The sequence below is a fragment of the Spironucleus salmonicida genome, chromosome 2, assembly GCF_000497125.1.
Source record: "Spironucleus salmonicida strain ATCC 50377 chromosome 2, whole genome shotgun sequence".
In the NCBI taxonomy this organism is placed as follows: domain Eukaryota; phylum Fornicata; order Diplomonadida; family Hexamitidae; genus Spironucleus; species Spironucleus salmonicida.
The window spans coordinates 1627608-1645507 of NC_090597.1; the positions used below are offsets into that span (position 1 = coordinate 1627608).

General features: G+C 28.2%; 7 protein-coding genes across 7 annotated transcripts; 3 read left to right on the forward strand and 4 right to left on the reverse strand. All coding sequences in view use genetic code 6, as the record gives it.

Annotated features, from left to right (window-relative positions):
* Positions 1–217: 217 nt before the first annotated feature.
* SS50377_22100 (uncharacterized protein) lies at positions 218–6523 on the forward strand (the record flags this gene model as incomplete). Its single annotated transcript, XM_067905992.1, has 1 exon — positions 218–6523. One exon carries the CDS (start codon positions 218–220, stop codon positions 6521–6523), a length of 6306 nt encoding a protein of 2101 aa, XP_067767309.1.
* A 14-nt stretch (positions 6524–6537) lies between these two features.
* Positions 6538–7731, reverse strand: SS50377_22101 (uncharacterized protein; the record flags this gene model as incomplete). The annotated part of the gene is made up of 1 exon (XM_067905993.1): positions 6538–7731. The coding sequence occupies one exon, from the start codon at positions 7729–7731 to the stop codon at positions 6538–6540; it is 1194 nt and encodes a 397-aa protein (XP_067767310.1).
* Positions 7732–7825: 94 nt separating this feature from the next.
* SS50377_22102 (Riboflavin kinase) lies at positions 7826–8173 on the reverse strand (the record flags this gene model as incomplete). Its single annotated transcript, XM_067905994.1, has 1 exon — positions 7826–8173. One exon carries the CDS (start codon positions 8171–8173, stop codon positions 7826–7828), a length of 348 nt encoding a protein of 115 aa, XP_067767311.1.
* A 411-nt stretch (positions 8174–8584) lies between these two features.
* On the reverse strand, positions 8585–11197 carry SS50377_22103 (uncharacterized protein; the record flags this gene model as incomplete). Its single annotated transcript, XM_067905995.1, has 1 exon — positions 8585–11197. One exon carries the CDS (start codon positions 11195–11197, stop codon positions 8585–8587), a length of 2613 nt encoding a protein of 870 aa, XP_067767312.1.
* A 50-nt stretch (positions 11198–11247) lies between these two features.
* On the reverse strand, positions 11248–12687 carry SS50377_22104 (Poly(A) polymerase; the record flags this gene model as incomplete). Its single annotated transcript, XM_067905996.1, has 1 exon — positions 11248–12687. The coding sequence occupies one exon, from the start codon at positions 12685–12687 to the stop codon at positions 11248–11250; it is 1440 nt and encodes a 479-aa protein (XP_067767313.1).
* A 52-nt stretch (positions 12688–12739) lies between these two features.
* SS50377_22105 (Ankyrin repeat-containing protein) lies at positions 12740–14692 on the forward strand (the record flags this gene model as incomplete). The annotated part of the gene is made up of 1 exon (XM_067905997.1): positions 12740–14692. The coding sequence occupies one exon, from the start codon at positions 12740–12742 to the stop codon at positions 14690–14692; it is 1953 nt and encodes a 650-aa protein (XP_067767314.1).
* Positions 14693–14873: 181 nt separating this feature from the next.
* On the forward strand, positions 14874–17438 carry SS50377_22106 (Threonine dehydratase; the record flags this gene model as incomplete). The annotated part of the gene is made up of 1 exon (XM_067905998.1): positions 14874–17438. The coding sequence occupies one exon, from the start codon at positions 14874–14876 to the stop codon at positions 17436–17438; it is 2565 nt and encodes an 854-aa protein (XP_067767315.1).
* Between the last annotated feature and the right edge of the window lie 462 nt (positions 17439–17900).

Sequence of the window (17900 nt, forward strand, 5' to 3'; positions counted from 1 at the left end):
TAAAATATTACTTGATACGACTTCATAAAATCTCAAATAGTATAATATGGATAAGTAAAGATCATTATAGTTATAATAAGTTTTAAAAAAGTAATATATTTTAATTTACAAATTTGTATAAGCGTCAGATTTCACTGACGACATAATATACTAATAGGTTGAAGATTATAGAAAAAATTATGAAATTATTAAAGTAAATTTAAAAGAAGAGGAACCAATGTAGTCTACATTTATGGATGTGTGTTATTTTCCTATTCCATATGATTATTACATATATTTGATGTTAAATAAGTATAGTTATTAGCTTAAGAACGATATTCAAATAAAGTTCTGTTTAGAATAATTATTTGATTACCGAATTAACCACACTATTCGTATACTATTGTTGACTCTCATCACAGATACATACAACTAAAATTTTTAATAGTGTATCTTTAGGCTTACATAAAAAGTAGTTGATGGCTTAGAATCTAAATATTTTGATAAGTATCAAAGAGAAGTAATACCTTTTATAGATGTTTTCCCTTATCTTTTTGGGTCAGAGACAAATCAAACAGATAATATACTAAGATTAATAGATAATAAATTTGACGTTATAGACCGCCATGTGTTGAAAAATTCATTTTGTGTATGCTTAGCGTTTGCATTATAAAGAAACTAGCATGATTTAAAGATTTCTAACTTTATACAAAAAAAGATAGATAAAATTCACAATTGGTTAGGAAATAAAAAGCATTTCCATACTACATTTATTTTATTAGTTGAACACACAGTTAGATCAAGAGACTATATTTGTAACCCAAATTTTTAAAAACTGTTAAATATAATGAAATAAAACCCAATATAAGCAATGCCATATTATGTACGAATATGTCTTTTTTATTGTTTTAAGGTAGATATTCTTGATTCATCAACATGTTAGTTACCATTATAAGAAAATAAGGATATACTTAATGAATAATGGCTGAATTAGCTTCCTGATATGTTTAATCTATTAACAAAAGGAAAAGAACTAATATAGAATATCAGTTCAGCATTATACTAAATTTGTTAATACGAATATAACTTATACTCAGATTAAGATTAAAGAAATCAAGATTTTCTTAAAAAAGTATATTTTTAAATTTACCCACTTATTGGTTTGTTACCTAGTAAATAGTAAGCTTTATATTTAGAATTTATTAGTTATCTTAGGCTATTATTTGAATAAAATATTCCATTTTTTGTTTCGATATTCAGCAGTTTATCCATTAAACCAGATTCGAGGTTTCTATTCGATACAATCTTGTTCACATTGCCTTAGAACAATAATAAAGCTATTTATTTTTTAGAAGAATTATATATTCTCAATCCTTAACTTTATGCGGCTTCTGTATTTTAAAAATAGTATACTGATTACTATGCAGAAATATTTTTATTAAAAAAGTAAGGATAGTATATTATTTCTTTTGATGATCTTGATAATTTTATTTTAGAAAAGGCATTTTCTTGGATTTCTTCTAAAGACTCACTATCAGAGTTATCGCTAAGATTTTATTCAAAGATGTTAATTGATTTACGTAGGTCTCAGAATTAGTCTAAATTGTTAAATTGTGTTGCCTCCTTGCTGAATATGGTAACAAAGAATAAATTTTATCGACATAATTTTGAGTTTGAATATACTCTTATTTTGCTTTATGTTACTGAATTTACATAAGTAACAGGAAATATATAATTAATGATTTATTAGGTTTGGTAGGGTTATATTGAAAACTGTATAAACTATAATGGATTATTTACCAAACTAGAATTCAAAGAGTTTTTTTAATCATCATTAAATGCATCAATTTGTATTTAGAAAACATAGGATAAGCTCTTATTATTATTTTTATAATAATAATTATTAATTGATATACAATAGTAAGATTCTATTGAGTTTAATAACATGATTCTTATATTTTCTTATATGAGATAGTTTGTAGATATGCATAGTATAACTGAAATTAGTTAAAAGACTTATGACATTATGTACTAGTATTATAAATAAATATTCAGTAGCTCAACGTCTCTATAAGGTACTAAAGTATTTATTAACAAATTATCCCCTACACTTGATATTCCAAAATAAATGTGTATAGACATTTAATAAGGTATTAAGTTTAAGAAAGAAATGAAAATTCATGTTGAGAAAATTGGATAAATGTAGTTATTTTATGAATCAGATATATTTTCAACAATATTACTAGATATTGCGAAGAATTCTAATGTAATTTAATTAACAGATAAAATTTTTATTAGATTATTAGTATTTTAAATTCTTAGGCAAATTAACATTTTTGATTTATAAGAATAGTTTGTGTCGGCCATAAATGGGGATTTTCAATAAGATTATACACTATTTATCTAAAAATTATTAGGATAGTAAAATATTATATTGCTTTTTATTGGATTGTCATTAATTGTTTAAAAAATATCATCTCCAGATTTTACTGAAATATTTTCTATTCTAAGTCTTCCATTCTTAATCATCTTAACATATATACCAGACTTTTAAAATAAAATTAAAAATCTTTATTAACCTGTTGATTTATCTAAGGTCGATCTAAATTAGGTATTCTAAAATCTTTTGTATAAAAAATAATTAATCAAAGACTCAAACGTTTGTTAACTAATAATAACATTTATCTGCTAGTAAAGATTTATAGATATGATTATGATACAAAAGCAAAAATTAGATAAATCTGATATAATTTCATGCAATTGTTACGTTCTGTCATCTATATTTGCAAATAATACATCAATTTTTGATTATATTTCAGACTTAACGCCAGGGGAAATTAAAGGCTATATGGAATGTTAATAAATTGATAATTTTGATCCAGTCTATGTTAAGCATAGACTAATGAAACTTAATTATGTATTTACCAATAGCTTTTTCCAACAATTTAACCTTCCGTATATTATAGAAAGTTTTTAGCATAATAATTTACTAAATTTTTAGCAAGAATAATTTGAATAATACATTTATCTGATGATTAATTCTATTTAGAGTGTTTAATAGTTTGTAGATATTTTAAAAACAACATCGGCATGTACCTTTAGCTTAGTCAAGTTAAATCATATTAAACTTTCTTAAAAATAAATCAAGTAAGAAGATTTATAATTTGATATCATATGTAACAGTTTTTAAAAAGAAATGGATAATTAGTATTTATAATTAGAAAATTTTATTTATTAAGATAATTAACAAGTTTAAGATGTGTATAGTATTATATTCGATATAATTTTGTATCATATGCAAAATTAAAAATTAGAGTTTTTAACATTAAATGATTATGATATATAACTCGATCTAACATAATTATTTTATTATTATGAAATTACTTCACCTTAAATTCTTAAATTTAGCTATTAGCAAGTATCATTATTACTAGATTATCTTAATAAAAAGGAGCTGATAGATTTTTATTATCTAGAATAAGTTATGCAAAAGTCTTCATATGCACATAGAGCAGAATAGTTGTTTTATACTACCTTAAATAAATAATAAATAACATCCTATTTCTCATTATCTGCATTTTTATCATTTATCTTTTTGATATCTTAGAAAGAGAATTATTCAGTTATTGCTGCGAGTTTGCTTTATGAAATATTTAAAGGTCATTATTTCTAGATGTGGAGATAATATTTAATCACTGCTACGAATATGAACCGTGAATCTAGTATTATAAGTTGGATTTAATCTTTTTCTTCCAATATACCAATTCTAGTTCCAGGTATAACTTATTCTATGAATTAGATTATTGGATATTCTAACAATAATAGTAATAATAATTACTATCTTTTACCAAATTAAGAAAGAATTTTCATAAATCTTAATGACTCATTTTTTAAATCATTTTATTCATTAGAATCTAGAGGATCATTTCAAACTATGCCACATAATTATTCAGATAATAGTAAGACATGTTCAGATCATTATGATGCAGGTGCAAAAGATGATAGTCTTATAAACTAAGATGCAAATGTAGACAGTTTACGTAATATTTCTCTTTCTGAATTATTTTTAGCTTAACTTTTGGAATTATTAGGTACAACTAACTCAATATAAATATTCTCCCATTATATTAATTTTGTTGTCAAAGATTCTTTGAACATAGAGAATACTTTAGACAAGCTTATTGAAATTTATTGTAACAACCGCACATTTTTAGCTTAATATTAGATATAAAATGAGTAATAGCAACTTACGAAATCTGTTAAACGAACAAATGTTAATACTTAGTAAAAGAAAAAATAAGTAGCAAAATCATAGTCTTTCTTTGCTAAATCTGAAGAATAATCAGATACGTCATAATCAAAACGACCAATAACTATTAATGTTTAATACTAAAATGAGCTTATTAACACATATTTCGACTATTAGCTTATTGACTAGATAATTATATCATTATCATTTGTGTTAGCAGAACCTATACTTCTTACTTTATTAAAATTTACTTACCATAGAGATTAAAAACAAACAAAAACGATATTATAAGATATTATTGTATTAAAAGAATAGAAAAGTGAATATTTATATGGTTTTGCTTCTAGAATGTTTATGTCAAATGTTATAAAACAATTAATTGATTAGAATAAAATTAAAATAGTTCATGATTCTGTTATATTCACAACATTTGCTGTGCTGTTAACAAAAGGGAGTTACACTGAAATTAAGGGGAAAATATTAATTTAAGATGAAGATGACACCACTAACACAAACTCATCTCTGCTTTCATAGTCTTCTCATGCTATATCTTCACATAAATCCTCTAACAATACTTCAAAAATAACAACTAACTTAACTAGTTAAAAAGAAAGTAATTCAATAGTACAGTAGGTTAGTGATACAGATGGTGCACAAATTTAAATATCATTACCATAGTTTCATTTCTTAAGCTTATGTTTCGGCTTACATATCACCTCTTAATCAGAGTTAGCAGAATCACTTTTATCAATCTATGGTAAGTCTATCCTTCCAGAAATTGCCTTATAGTTTGTTAGGTAAACTGTTTATTTTAGTATTGAATAACAATTTCATGTACCTTGGGTTAACCCGGACAAGTTTGTTGAAATTTTAGGCAGTGAGTATTCTAAGGCTTATATACTTTATTAGCTTCCCCAAATATTTGCTGCTTAAAGTATAATATCCCTGGAAAATAGGTATTGTTTGCTTGAAAATATATATGCTATTATTAAACTTATTCCATCTAGGCCAACAGAACTTTAACTTGGATAACTAACAACAGAAATATTGTTCATATATATGAATTAAATTTTAATTAACGAATTATCATCTATAGAAATAATACTTAAATCAAATACAATGTTAGATTAGATTATTTTTTCAATTGCACTAATAGCAACTAGTTGCGAACATACACGCACAATATAGAACCTAATTATTTTATTTAAATTACTAATGCTTTCTGATCACACTTTGAATACTGCCTATTATTTATATGATATTTTCTAATAATTTATTAATATTGAACGCTCTAAACCAGTTTGGCTCCAAATATTATAAATTATCTAATCCTAAAATTCATCAACAATTATAAAATTTTGGAATCACCAATTAAAGCCATTGAAAGCTTATATTAATGCTAGGTAAGATTTTATGTTTGTTACAGCACCTTAATCATTCTAATCTGTATTTGCGAGCTAAATGGATACAGTTAAATAATGGGAAGCAAATTTACGTATTAGAAATCGTGAGACAGATAGTTCTCTTTCGTAGCTTAAACCAAACGAAAGGCCTTTACCAAGTAAAATATATACGGTTTATTTAGAAGAATGTATTAAATCGTCATTAGAAGATATCCGAAAGTATTTAGGAGACAAGTTTGAAACTAGCGCAATGATAAAACGTATTTCATAGTGTGGAGAGTCATATAAATAAGGATTTTTACCAATTATAAAGCTTAAATTTAAATTTTCTCAGGCTCAATTGAAGACAATGATAGTAGTGCATTTGGTCTCAATGATGGTTTATAGGGTTTAACATAAAACATCATATCTATCATCCGTCTTGCACTCTCTAATTCTCCTCTTTCGAATCTCAGTGTAGAATAAAACTATTTAACCAGACGATAAATTACATGATGTTCAACGAATTATCAATCTTTTTACATGTTAAGAAGAGCGCGAGGAGCTCTGCCTAGACAAAAAATATGATTGTAAAACTTTGCTTTCTGATCTGGGAGTGGTACTTAATAAGGAATTTTTTCAGTCACTTATAGATTTAATGGTATTTGAACCATACTAGACTGCTGCAGTTTTACTTTTAGTCACATCTGTTAGATCTCTCGGGCCTTAGTTTTAATAGTTTAATTATCTTTTGGCTAATTGCTAGAAGCTCGTTACTCTGCCACACTGTAAGCAAATTATGAAGAATTTATGTGCTAAATTGTTTATTTCTGGCGATGAGCAAATCATTCAGTTTAGCCGTGGCCCGGCGAAGCAGTTGGAATAGTTCAAAAATGACTTTTTTGGCGAGTGAAGTTGGACGATTTATCACTTGTCAAGTAAACTGCTAAGCTGGTATTGTAGATCCTAGCAGTGCTGGAAAACTTCCCCTATTTTCTCGATCCTGGTTCCTGCTTCACTTTTTTAAACACTAATTTTATCTTAAATCAAATCGTATTTCTACTTAATCTAGTCCAGAACTTCACCAAGCTTTTCAATAGGTACCGCCCTGATCTGCTGCAAATTTCCAGCGAATTTGAGTTGTATCACATCGCAAATGGAAGCAAGTTTGTCTGTCAAATAGGAAAGTGGTAGGGTGTCAATTTTGTGGTGCACCTCGGAAATTCCTTCCTATAGCTAATTAACGATAGGTAGCTAGGTCTGAATCACCTACTTTTGAGCTTGAATCTGATGATTCATGGAAATTTTCTACAAAATTTGCTCCTTTACAGCGTGTATAATTGCCGGGGCAGTATTTTAACGCTGCAAACGCTCTTTCCTAATTAGCAAAATGATATGTTCCGCCTGATAAATTTCAGCAAATTTGGCTTCTACCTGATTGAAGTTTTACACGGTAAAATTTGAGGATTACCGGCTACTTGTTGATTGTAGCTTAATAGAATTTGTTTGAAATTTCTATAGGTTATGAGGTGCAGGTATCGATGCTGAAGCATTGAGTGAATTGATACTTTTCGGCGTTCCCTAAACCGATAGATCTGGAGTAGTTGGGTGAGATGGTATCGCTAATTTAAGGGTTTTTTAACCTATTGGTGATTTTTTGCGCTTCACCGATGATTTTTAGGGAGAGGTTTCAACCTGCATAGTTCTGATTGGCAACTTTGGATCATCATAAATACCATACACCTTCTTACGAATTAGTTAATCAATTTCATGCACGGGCGAGTAAATAGATTCACCATAAAATCCTTATCTTGGCTCGTGTAGGACATTATTATCTGGGGAAATTGTGGTATCTGTAAATCTAGATAAATAATTAAGATCCTACTCAGGAAAATCGCTATTTTATGGCACATATGGCTGTGGTGGTGGAGGTTCTGTTCTTAAAAAATCAATACTAATATCTTCTAAAGGAAGGCATTATGGAGAAGACTGGATTTACTGCTATCCTTTTGATTGGGGCTTTAGAATAAATTTTTAATTTGTTTCTAGCGGTTACTAGAATGAAGGTCTAGAATTATTTACTCTTAATGATTTTTAATTAGATGATAATGCAAAAGACATTTTATAAAAATTTATAATATTTTATATATTAAAATAAATAAAATACTTATTCTAATAATAAAAAGGTAATAAGAATATGAAATTAAAGTACAGGTCATTATAGTTCAGCTACTTATTTGCAATCTATTTATATTTGCTACTTAAGTTCATCAATATTAGAGAATTATTAATTATCTCTCAATTTTTTAACTATGACCAATTTAAGTTCTTCTCCATAGAAATCACCATCAAATTTATGAAGAATATGGGCCTCTACAGTTTTATGCTCACGTTAGAAGGTTTTCGAAATTCCAGAAAAGATAACTGCATTATAAACTACACCACGTAATATAGCAGTTCCTGCATAAACTCCATCATCTAAAGCACCTAGTACATTTGCTGTAGGATATCCTATCTGACGCCCAACTTTGAAACCATGTTATACTAAAGATGAAAACTCCATTTTATCATACATAGATATTATTTATTAATATTAATATAGAATTTGTAATGTTGAATTCATGATTACACAAACATATTATATTTAATTGATATTATAATATATAAATTACGCCTTACTGTAAATCGTATATTTTATAACAATAGTAGAATTTAAATAATAAATAATAAGCGAAATAGGCGTCAACAAATTTTCTACATTATGATATGATATGTAAAGAGATAATTACATAAATATATAAGATAAATTAAAATATAAGTATTTAATCACTTCATGTATTGGTCAATATAAATTAAACTAATAGAGAAAAGTCAAAATGTTCCAGATATTAAGCGCATCATTAATAAACTTAGGTCTGAGTGAATATAAGTGAATTATTACTGAATACAAAAATTTAAATATAATCAGATTAAATCATAATATATCAATAATACTTTGCATTAATTCATGAGAACTACAGTTCTCATTTATAACATTCCGTAACTCTTGTTTTCTTTCTAACAGTGCTTCCCTAAGCTTATCATCTTAATACACTTCAGGCTTAAACTTACCAAATAAATAAGTAACACCTAAAACACTTTCTGTATCTGAATTTTTAACAATTTTTAATGCTTCTTCTCCTTCAATAAACAAAACATCTTCCTCTCTAAGAAAATCAACTGCTTCTCCTTAAACAGGCTAAAATGCTTTAGATTTTTTAGTCATTTTTATCTGAGTATTAACATTCCCTTAAAGATATTCAAGCATTTTTCTACCATTTGCTTTCTACGTAAAAGTTTACCTACTTAACTATATTTCCTCTCCAAATCTTTTAGCAGGCGAATTACAATCTTCTATATAAAAGAAAACTCCCTGTATTTGTTCGAACCCAATTATGTAAAATCCTTAGCTCATATCAAAACTTATTATATTATGATCAAATTCATATATTTGATAAAAAGCTGCGGTTACAATGTCAAAATATATAAGTTTACGTCCAGAACAGAAATATACATTATTTAAACTAATTTTAACTTATCTTATGGTGATAGGGCAATTTTCTGGTAATTGCTCAGTTCTTTATACTCTAAATATTATCCGATTAGGGGAAATCTCATATGTAATAATACTAAGTTTCTGATAACTAAATACAATTAATCTATCTCCATCTACATAGTATTCCTCTCCTTCTTCAATGGTTTCTTTTATAAATCCTCTAAACTCACTTTCAATAATTAAAGTACCATTAAGAGCATCAAATATAGTGAATTTAGATTTATCAAAACATAAAATACCACGTTCGTATATTTTTTCAGGTATATCTTAAATCATTTCATATTAATCTTCAGCTATATTTATTTTTAGCTTTTCTGATTATGTAAAGAATTAGCAAAACTCAGGTGAATAGTCTAGCTTTGTTGAAAATATTTCATTGTTATTAAAATATTTAACAGCTATCTGATTATTACCACATAGACATAGTAAGTTATATTTAACTGAAAATGAGCTTATTTTATCTGGAATTTATAAATCTACTTAAAATTTTTATAATCTTTCATTACTTGCTAACTCATTTTCTAATATATTTTATCTAGTTATACCATCATGTTTTTCTGTAATACTCTTAGAACTTTTATTTAATATTTCAGTGAAAATATGTCTTCCTCCAGGCAATGAATAGCGTGTAAACTTTCCAGAGCTGAAATCATGTTAAAATACATATTCGTCATTACTAGATACCAAGACTCCAAATAAAAATTTATTATAAAATTAAAAGTTTCGAATAGAATCAATTGAAAATTTTTAATCTTCGATTTTATGCATAGAAAGTGGATTTTTCAAATCATTGGTAAATGTAAAAATACGTTTAGACTATAGATTAATGTTTATATATCGAAGATCTCTATCATAGTTTTTAGTAGTATTACTATCCACAAAAAGTAATTAAGTAACATATCCTGGTAGAACTCTATCTAGTTTCAGTTTGTTACTGCTATATACTTAAATCTAATTAGTAAATATTGCCAAAACATTAAGTTCATTCTCTAGTCCTTTCGGAGATACTAAAACAATACCTTATAGTAATTTATCTGTTAAATGTCTTTTAGAAAACGTAAATTTATTAATCATAATCTTGCTTTTTAGATCAAATTCTTGATAGAAGTCATCATAGAAAATAATAAATTGGTTTTTCATTAAAACTATTGATTTCGGGTTTTCTACCTCAAAATTAGCCTTTAAGATTGTAAGTTTATTACTTGTTGATGAAAGGTTTAAAAAGTGAGTGAAATTAGAAAATTAAACGGCGTAAATTGAACTTTATACCACAGATTTAGTCAATAAAAGAATTAAACATGAATTTTTAGGAGAAAATTCTTCAATATCTTACTATATAAATTCAGTATCATTATAAGTGTAAGTCTAATAAATTTCTCTGCTAAAACAATCATATATAATGAATGAATTTCCGTATGTAATAATATGGTATTAGTTATTCATTTTTATGCTCATGACGTTATCAAATTCAATATCTAGTTCTTTCTCTGTTAAATCTATTATTTTGTAATCCTCTTATTGAAGCATAAAATTTCCTAAATTTTCATCTAAAGTTAGCTATATTTGATTAATTTACATAGTATTGCTAAAAATAAAGATATTTTATTTTTAAATTTATTTTACTTTAATAAATGTGTCATTTTCTTCGCTTTCTTCGTTTTCTATTATCTCTACTTTTTCTGAAACTTCCTCGTGAATTTCGAGAATCATTTAGTATGGACAGAAGTTCAACGGAATATCAGCGATAAGTGTAAAATTTTAATAAACAAAAAGTGAACTATATGATGCTAAAAATATTAAATTCTTAAAGGTTTAAATCAAATAAACGGATTGTGGTGGCTTAATTGTAAATATTTATTTAAAATATGCTACCTCAAATATTTCTATATTGTTAGATATATTTTTGATTATCAGCTATGGTTACTTTACAGAATAATTGATTATGGGCCTAAGACTTGGCGAAAATGCTTCTTATGATGAAATTAACTGCATTTGTGAAGTGAAAAAAGAAAGGATTCACTATTCTTATTATATAATATATATCATTGAATAAAATGAAAGTCCCTCTCCCAATTACCAATATTCGGATAATGAGGATTTGTAAACCAACAGTCTAAAATCTATTATTTAAGGATACCAAATAATTTTTTATCGACAATATTGTAACGTTTAGCTATCTCTTTTAAATTATGAATGCTTGGTCTTGATCTCAATATTTCAATACCCACATGGAAATTCAAAAAAATATTATCCATTTTATTATAAAATAGGCTTCCTTCTATTTTATTAAGTGCATACGCTGCAATTAATACTTCGGGTTCCATTTAATATAAATTTTCTATCCTGAAGTTATTAAAAATCAAAGTCTAGAGTTATGTAACGCAAAGACAAATTTTCACCCCCTAAACCGCCGAAATAAGTGGAATAATATACCCTGCACTATGATTTAATTATTTTTTGCATTACTTATTAGCATTTTATAAGTGTTCAATTTTTACACAGTCAATGGTCATCTAGAACTGCATATCTACTACTATTGATAAGTATCCTAGAATAATTTTGATTGTTTGAATAGATATATTTTAGTTTGAAGATATGATATTAGAAAGTTTTTCAAATGAGATAATAATTGAATTGTTAATAATTTAGTCTGAAACGAAAAATTTATTAGCAAATTCTAATGTTTTATCTAACCAATCATTTAATGATGGTAGTAGATAAAATTATTATGATGAATCTCTAAAAATATCAATAAAAATATGTTTAAAAAGATGCGTGTGATTTATAAGAATTTAGATTCCAGTTAACAAGTTGGTATCAAAACACTTTACAAGCTCCTATTAATATCTAGATCTTGATACAATTTTTAATCTATTGATTAAAGGTAATTGTTGTAATGCATCACCTACACGTTGAGAAAATGTAAATTATAACCTAGCTGAAAATCTCAATGCACGAAGCATGCGAAGAGGATCTTAAGAGAATGTTACTATTGGATCAAGTGGGGTATCTAATATCCTATTTAATATGTCTGATATACCTCTTCCGGTAAAATCTTCAACAATATTATCTTAAATATTATAAAAAAGAGCATTAACGCAAAAATCTCTACGAAATGCGTCTTCTTCTGGTGATCCAGGTGTAACTTATGGTATTCTTGACGATTATTCGTAAGTTTCACATCGTAAATCTACGAAATCAATCTAATACTCAAAAATCTTCGTAGTTGCTGTTTCTAAATGCTTAGATTTATTCGGATTAGATTAAATAACTCCTATAGAATGCGGATTCGTCAAATTTTGGCTTGCTATAGTTGCCAACTCTAAACCAGAGCAACCCTAAACCGCAATATCAATATCATGAGGTTCTAAATTTAAAAGCTTGTCCCGTACCCATCCTCCAACGGCTCTAATTGGTAAGTTTGTAATTTATTTTAAGTAGTCAAAAACTTCCTTTTCTGAGTAAGTAAGTTTTAACTCCATTTTAATAAGGAGTGTATCTTTATTATACTATATATAATATTTAAAACCTAAAATGTCAAAGAAAACGTAACCTACAACAGAAGATTTAGAGATTTATTTTGCCGCCGCATAAAGGGGAGATAAAGTTAGACTTACAAAATAATCAACTTTATGTCGTAAATATTTCTCACCTGAAGATAAAACAGCACTTATGTATTGTTGCGAAAATAACCATGTTAATGTAGCACGCATTGTCGTTGAAAAGGAAAAGAATATACGAAATAAATGCAACTATTCTGCACTTATGGCAGCAACGCGAGCAGGTTGCATGCAGCTTGTTCAAGGGTTGCTAGTGGAAGCAGATTTGCCACTTCTCGGAAATTTTGATCACCTTTTTAAGGGCGAATACGCATCCCAAATAGCTATTAGGTTCAATAATTTGGATATCGCCGATCTCCTAATCCAAAAAGAGCCCTCATCAGCCTTGACGCGATTATTCATCCAAGCGTTTGAGCAAAAGGCAGTAGTCGCTAAACAGCTTGCTTTCGACTCCTTGAACAGAACTCCCCTCATGTACGCAGTCATGAACGTTACGAACCCGAACCTTCAAAAAGCAGTCTCCTGCTACTCAAATTACGCGCAAATTCAAGACGAAAATGGATTCACAGCGCTAATGCATGCCGTGTGGTGTAACAATATCGAAGCGGTAAAGTTGTTTTGCGTTAAAAAGTTCGAGCTCAAAATCTAGAGCAAATACAGCTTTGCTCAGCTGCATCAGGGCTTTACCAGTTTGATGCTGGCTGCATTTTTGGACCGCGTAGAGTGCGTTCAGCTGCTCAGTCAATACGAGTTGGGAATCGTGAATATCGACCTGGAACTAGCAGTGGATTACGCCAAAAGTGACGTTGTGTCCAAGGAACTAGCGGCTGAACGCGAAATTTCACGGATTAAGACATTCAGCTTTCAAGAAATAACATAGCTCGCATATGATATCAAAAATTCGCTTGTTTTAGGAAAAAGAGTTAATTAGACCCAAAATACACAGAATATGAGCCTGCTGAGCTCAAACAGTGTTTGTACAGCTGTCAGCAAGGTCTTTTAGATCGATGATGAGCGAATACCTAATATAGTTGTTTAGGACATTCTAAAATTAACGGAATCGAATAATGTTTCAGAACTGGTTGAAGGCATTAAAAATAGAGAAAACCTGATTAAATAGATTAAAAAATATAAAGAAGGGGTAGATTTGGAGAATAAAAAGGATTTTGATACTATTGATAAATGCAAATAGAATAAGTTGGATTTGGACGAAAGTCATAAATTTATAAAGCTAGGTATTGAGAAATTAAAAGCTTAGCAAAAATTATTGTGTCCACCGTCAGAAATTGATTAAGAATTACAATATACTGTGGATGTAGTAAATTTTGAGCAAGAGGCGTGCAATATAATAGATACAGAATCTGCTGATTTCTCATCTAATACTATCTTCCCATCTAAGAATAAAGAAATTATGACTGAATTGCACACATATTAAATTGATTAGTTTTCTAAGGCGATTCTTGAGATATAACCACAGATTTTAGTTAAGAATTAAATTGTATAGGAAGCACTTATAAGTATTAACACTGAAAGATAGAGAATTATTAAAACTATTAATAAACTATTAAAAAGAACTGGTAAAATTAGTATTCTAGATATTAAAAAATAAATAGATCTACTGAAATCTGTAATTGGTGGAAGTGTGATTGACTAATAAGATACAGCTCCTAAATTTAAAACTTTAATAAATTAAGAAGATATAGATATAATTATTTCTTAAAAAGGTAATATTGATAAGTAAATTTTACAAGCTACTGAACAGGTAGGAAGTTTATCAGATGATGTACAAAACCTAAAGCTGGAATTGGAATAAAAACTATCAAAAATATAAAATATTATGGCAAAGAAAGAATATTATGTCGAAGAAGTTTGTGTAAATCAAAGTGATTTACTGAGCAATATTTATGAAAAAACAGACGGTGAATGATTTGAAATTAATTATATTCAAAAATTTAATTTGTGATTTAAGTCTTAAGAAGATTTATTCCAATATAATATATAGGATAAATTTCTGATTCACAAATAGCTATATTTGTGTTACGCGTGTTTATTGTTTTAAACTTGTTTAATAATATGATATTGTGAAGTTAAGATTTACCACTTCACAAATGCGGACTATTCACAAATCTTACCCTATTTTATCGGAAAACGCAAGGTGTGACCTTAATCTAGTGATGCACAATATTTCTGGACCAGATCATGTGGCTGCTAGAGTCTATTTACAACTTGTACGGATTTTAGCGTCACCTACTTTACGTGTTCATTTACGTACTCCTAAAACATGGCAACATATTCTAGGATTATCTGCTGCGTGTAGAATTTTTAGTATACCGTTAGAGATACATATTGATTCGTCTTAACAGTTAAACGTATTTAACTTTTATGCTATTTGGGGATCTCTTTAAATGGGTGCTAAAGTTTCTAGAGCTCCATTTACAGGTTAGTTTACAAGAGATATTACATCCAAGCAGGAGGAAGAAGCTATGAACATTTCAGTTGATGAACTTCTTAAAGAAATTAAGGACGATATTCTTGTTATTCCTTTAGAAACATCTTGCTTTTCAAGACATGACTTTACTTAAGCTGTTAGAGCTAAAAGACCATGCTGTCATGTAGTAGGTCTTCCTTTAGAAAATGAAAACGATTATACCTGCTGGATCTAAACTGCCAATTTAAATATTAATTATGGTTATTTCTTTTATTATATCTCACAAGGAGAATAATTTAATAAATAGTAATTAATTAAAAATTATGATTTTTTACCAGAAAAACTTATTCCTGATATCTCATTTGATAATTTTGATATTTTTGAGAATGAACTACACGAACTCCTTAATGAAAGATTTTATACTAACTTGCCTTAAATTGACAATGTATTAGAAGTTACAGAAGCTGAAATGTTAGAAGCCTTCAGATAATTCATTAACTAATCTCACTCTTTAGCCACCGGATCATTCTTAACACCATTAGCCGGTGTTTTGAGTAAAAAGTTCTCCTTTACTGACAAAAGTTAAATCACAGTTTGGATTACTGGAGCTATTTAATCTACTCTACATTAACAAGATTTCTTAACATATACTTAGTATTACATTAAGAAGGCTCTTGAAAAATCATATGAGCTTATTAGTATGAAAGTGGAGATAGATGTAGATGATATGCAGCAAGTTATTGAACTTATGGATATTCTTGATAAAAATGTACTTATTATTTAGAGCTGGAAATTTGAAAAAGAATTTGTAGCTCTTGAATGTATGAGTCCAGGATATGATCCTTTAATGACCACAATTGCCGAACTTAAATTAAGGTTTGGTAAGAAATCAGTTATATGTAATGATATTCCTAAACGTGCTCCTCCTCTTTAGAAAGCTACTAATCAAGATTATTCAGCGGAACATGGTGACAATACTGTTTATACATCCAATTTGAATTCTTTATAAGATATTACTCCAGAATCGGTTAAGTTAGCTTATGAAAGATTAGTATCACGCCAATGTACTGATAAGACAGGGGTCTTACTTTCTTAACACTATACTTAGATACTGGGACACAAAGTCTACTTTGTAATGGAAAATTTATAACAGACTGGTTCATTTAAGATACGTGGTGCTACTAATATGCTTTTAAAGGCAATTGAATAAAATCCTTCGCTTTAGGGTGTTGTTGCTTGTTCTGCTGGTAATCATGCTTAAGGTGTGGCGAAAACATCTAAGGCTTTAGGAATTAAGTGTACTATTGTCTGCCCTGAATCCGCGCCAGCGACAAAATTATATGCTACTCAGAGATATGGTGCTGAGGTCATTAAACATGGTCCCGTTTTCGATGCTGCTTAGTCATATGCCTTGAATTTAGCCAAGTAGAGAAATTGGTTATTTGTTCCACCTTTTAATTCATTTGATGTAGTTGAAGGATAAGCTACAATTGCTTATGAAATGTATCAAAAGATAAAGCCTGACACTGTTATTGTTAACGTAGGTGGAGGTGGTATGATCGCTGGTATCACCACTTATATGAAAAAAGTGGCGCCAAATACTAAAATTGTAGCTATTTAAGCTGAAAAAGTATTCCCTCTTGAAGGTTATGAAAATACACATAAATTTGTTGATGTTGATAAAACTGCAGCTACAATAGCTGACGGTTGTAATGTTAAAATACCTGGTGGTGTTCATTCTCCAGTTTTTGATGAGATTAGTTAATATGTTGGTGTTTCAGAAAATGAAATTGCTGCCACTATTATTAATTTCTTACTAACAACTAAAACTGTCACTGAAGGTGCTGGATGTATGGGATTGGCGGCTTTGTTGTATAAAAAGTATATCCCTGCTGAAAATGAGAGCATTGCTGTAGTAATTTGTGGTGGAAATATTGATTTGAGTAGAATTGCATAAATATTCTAGACTGGAACCATTTCAATGGGAAAATATATGTAAATGAAAATGCTTATTGGAAATGGGCCTGGCTAGCTTCTAAAAGTTATGAAGACCATTTAAAAGTTTGGAGGTGTTTGTGATAAGATAAGACATACTAGAAATGATCAAAAATGTGACTGGGATAGAGCCTGGATGACCATTGGTTGCAGAGTTCCATGCATGGAAGCATGTGATAAATTAAAGAGGGCTCTGAAGGACCATTACAATAATATTATTTACCCTGGTGAAGATATAATACCAAAGTGATGGATTTTATAGTGGCGTAAGTGTTATTATCGATAAGTATCAGATGTTTATAAAATCACTCTATAGTAAAATATAATGCAGGACATTAACCCAATTTTTAAAATAGTCTATAATATATTAATAATTTGTGTCATTATTCATTAGTTTTTACTCTCTGCTGTAAAATTAGAATTTACTAGCCTTATTGTCAAAATGTTTAAATAGTAATAAATTTGATATGGCATAATTCAACTAGTGTACGCTCATAAGACTTAGATAAAATACTTTTAAAGTATATTTAGTGATTTTAAATAAAATTTTAGGAAATTTACAACTTTAGTGATTTACATTTAAATTTATTTAGACCTTAGTTTCTAACAAACATATTTTTTAATTTCTATGATAGAGATATTTATCAAAATAGTATGATATATATAAAATTTTAACCTATCTAGAATTATTATTATTATCTTTGCTTTATTT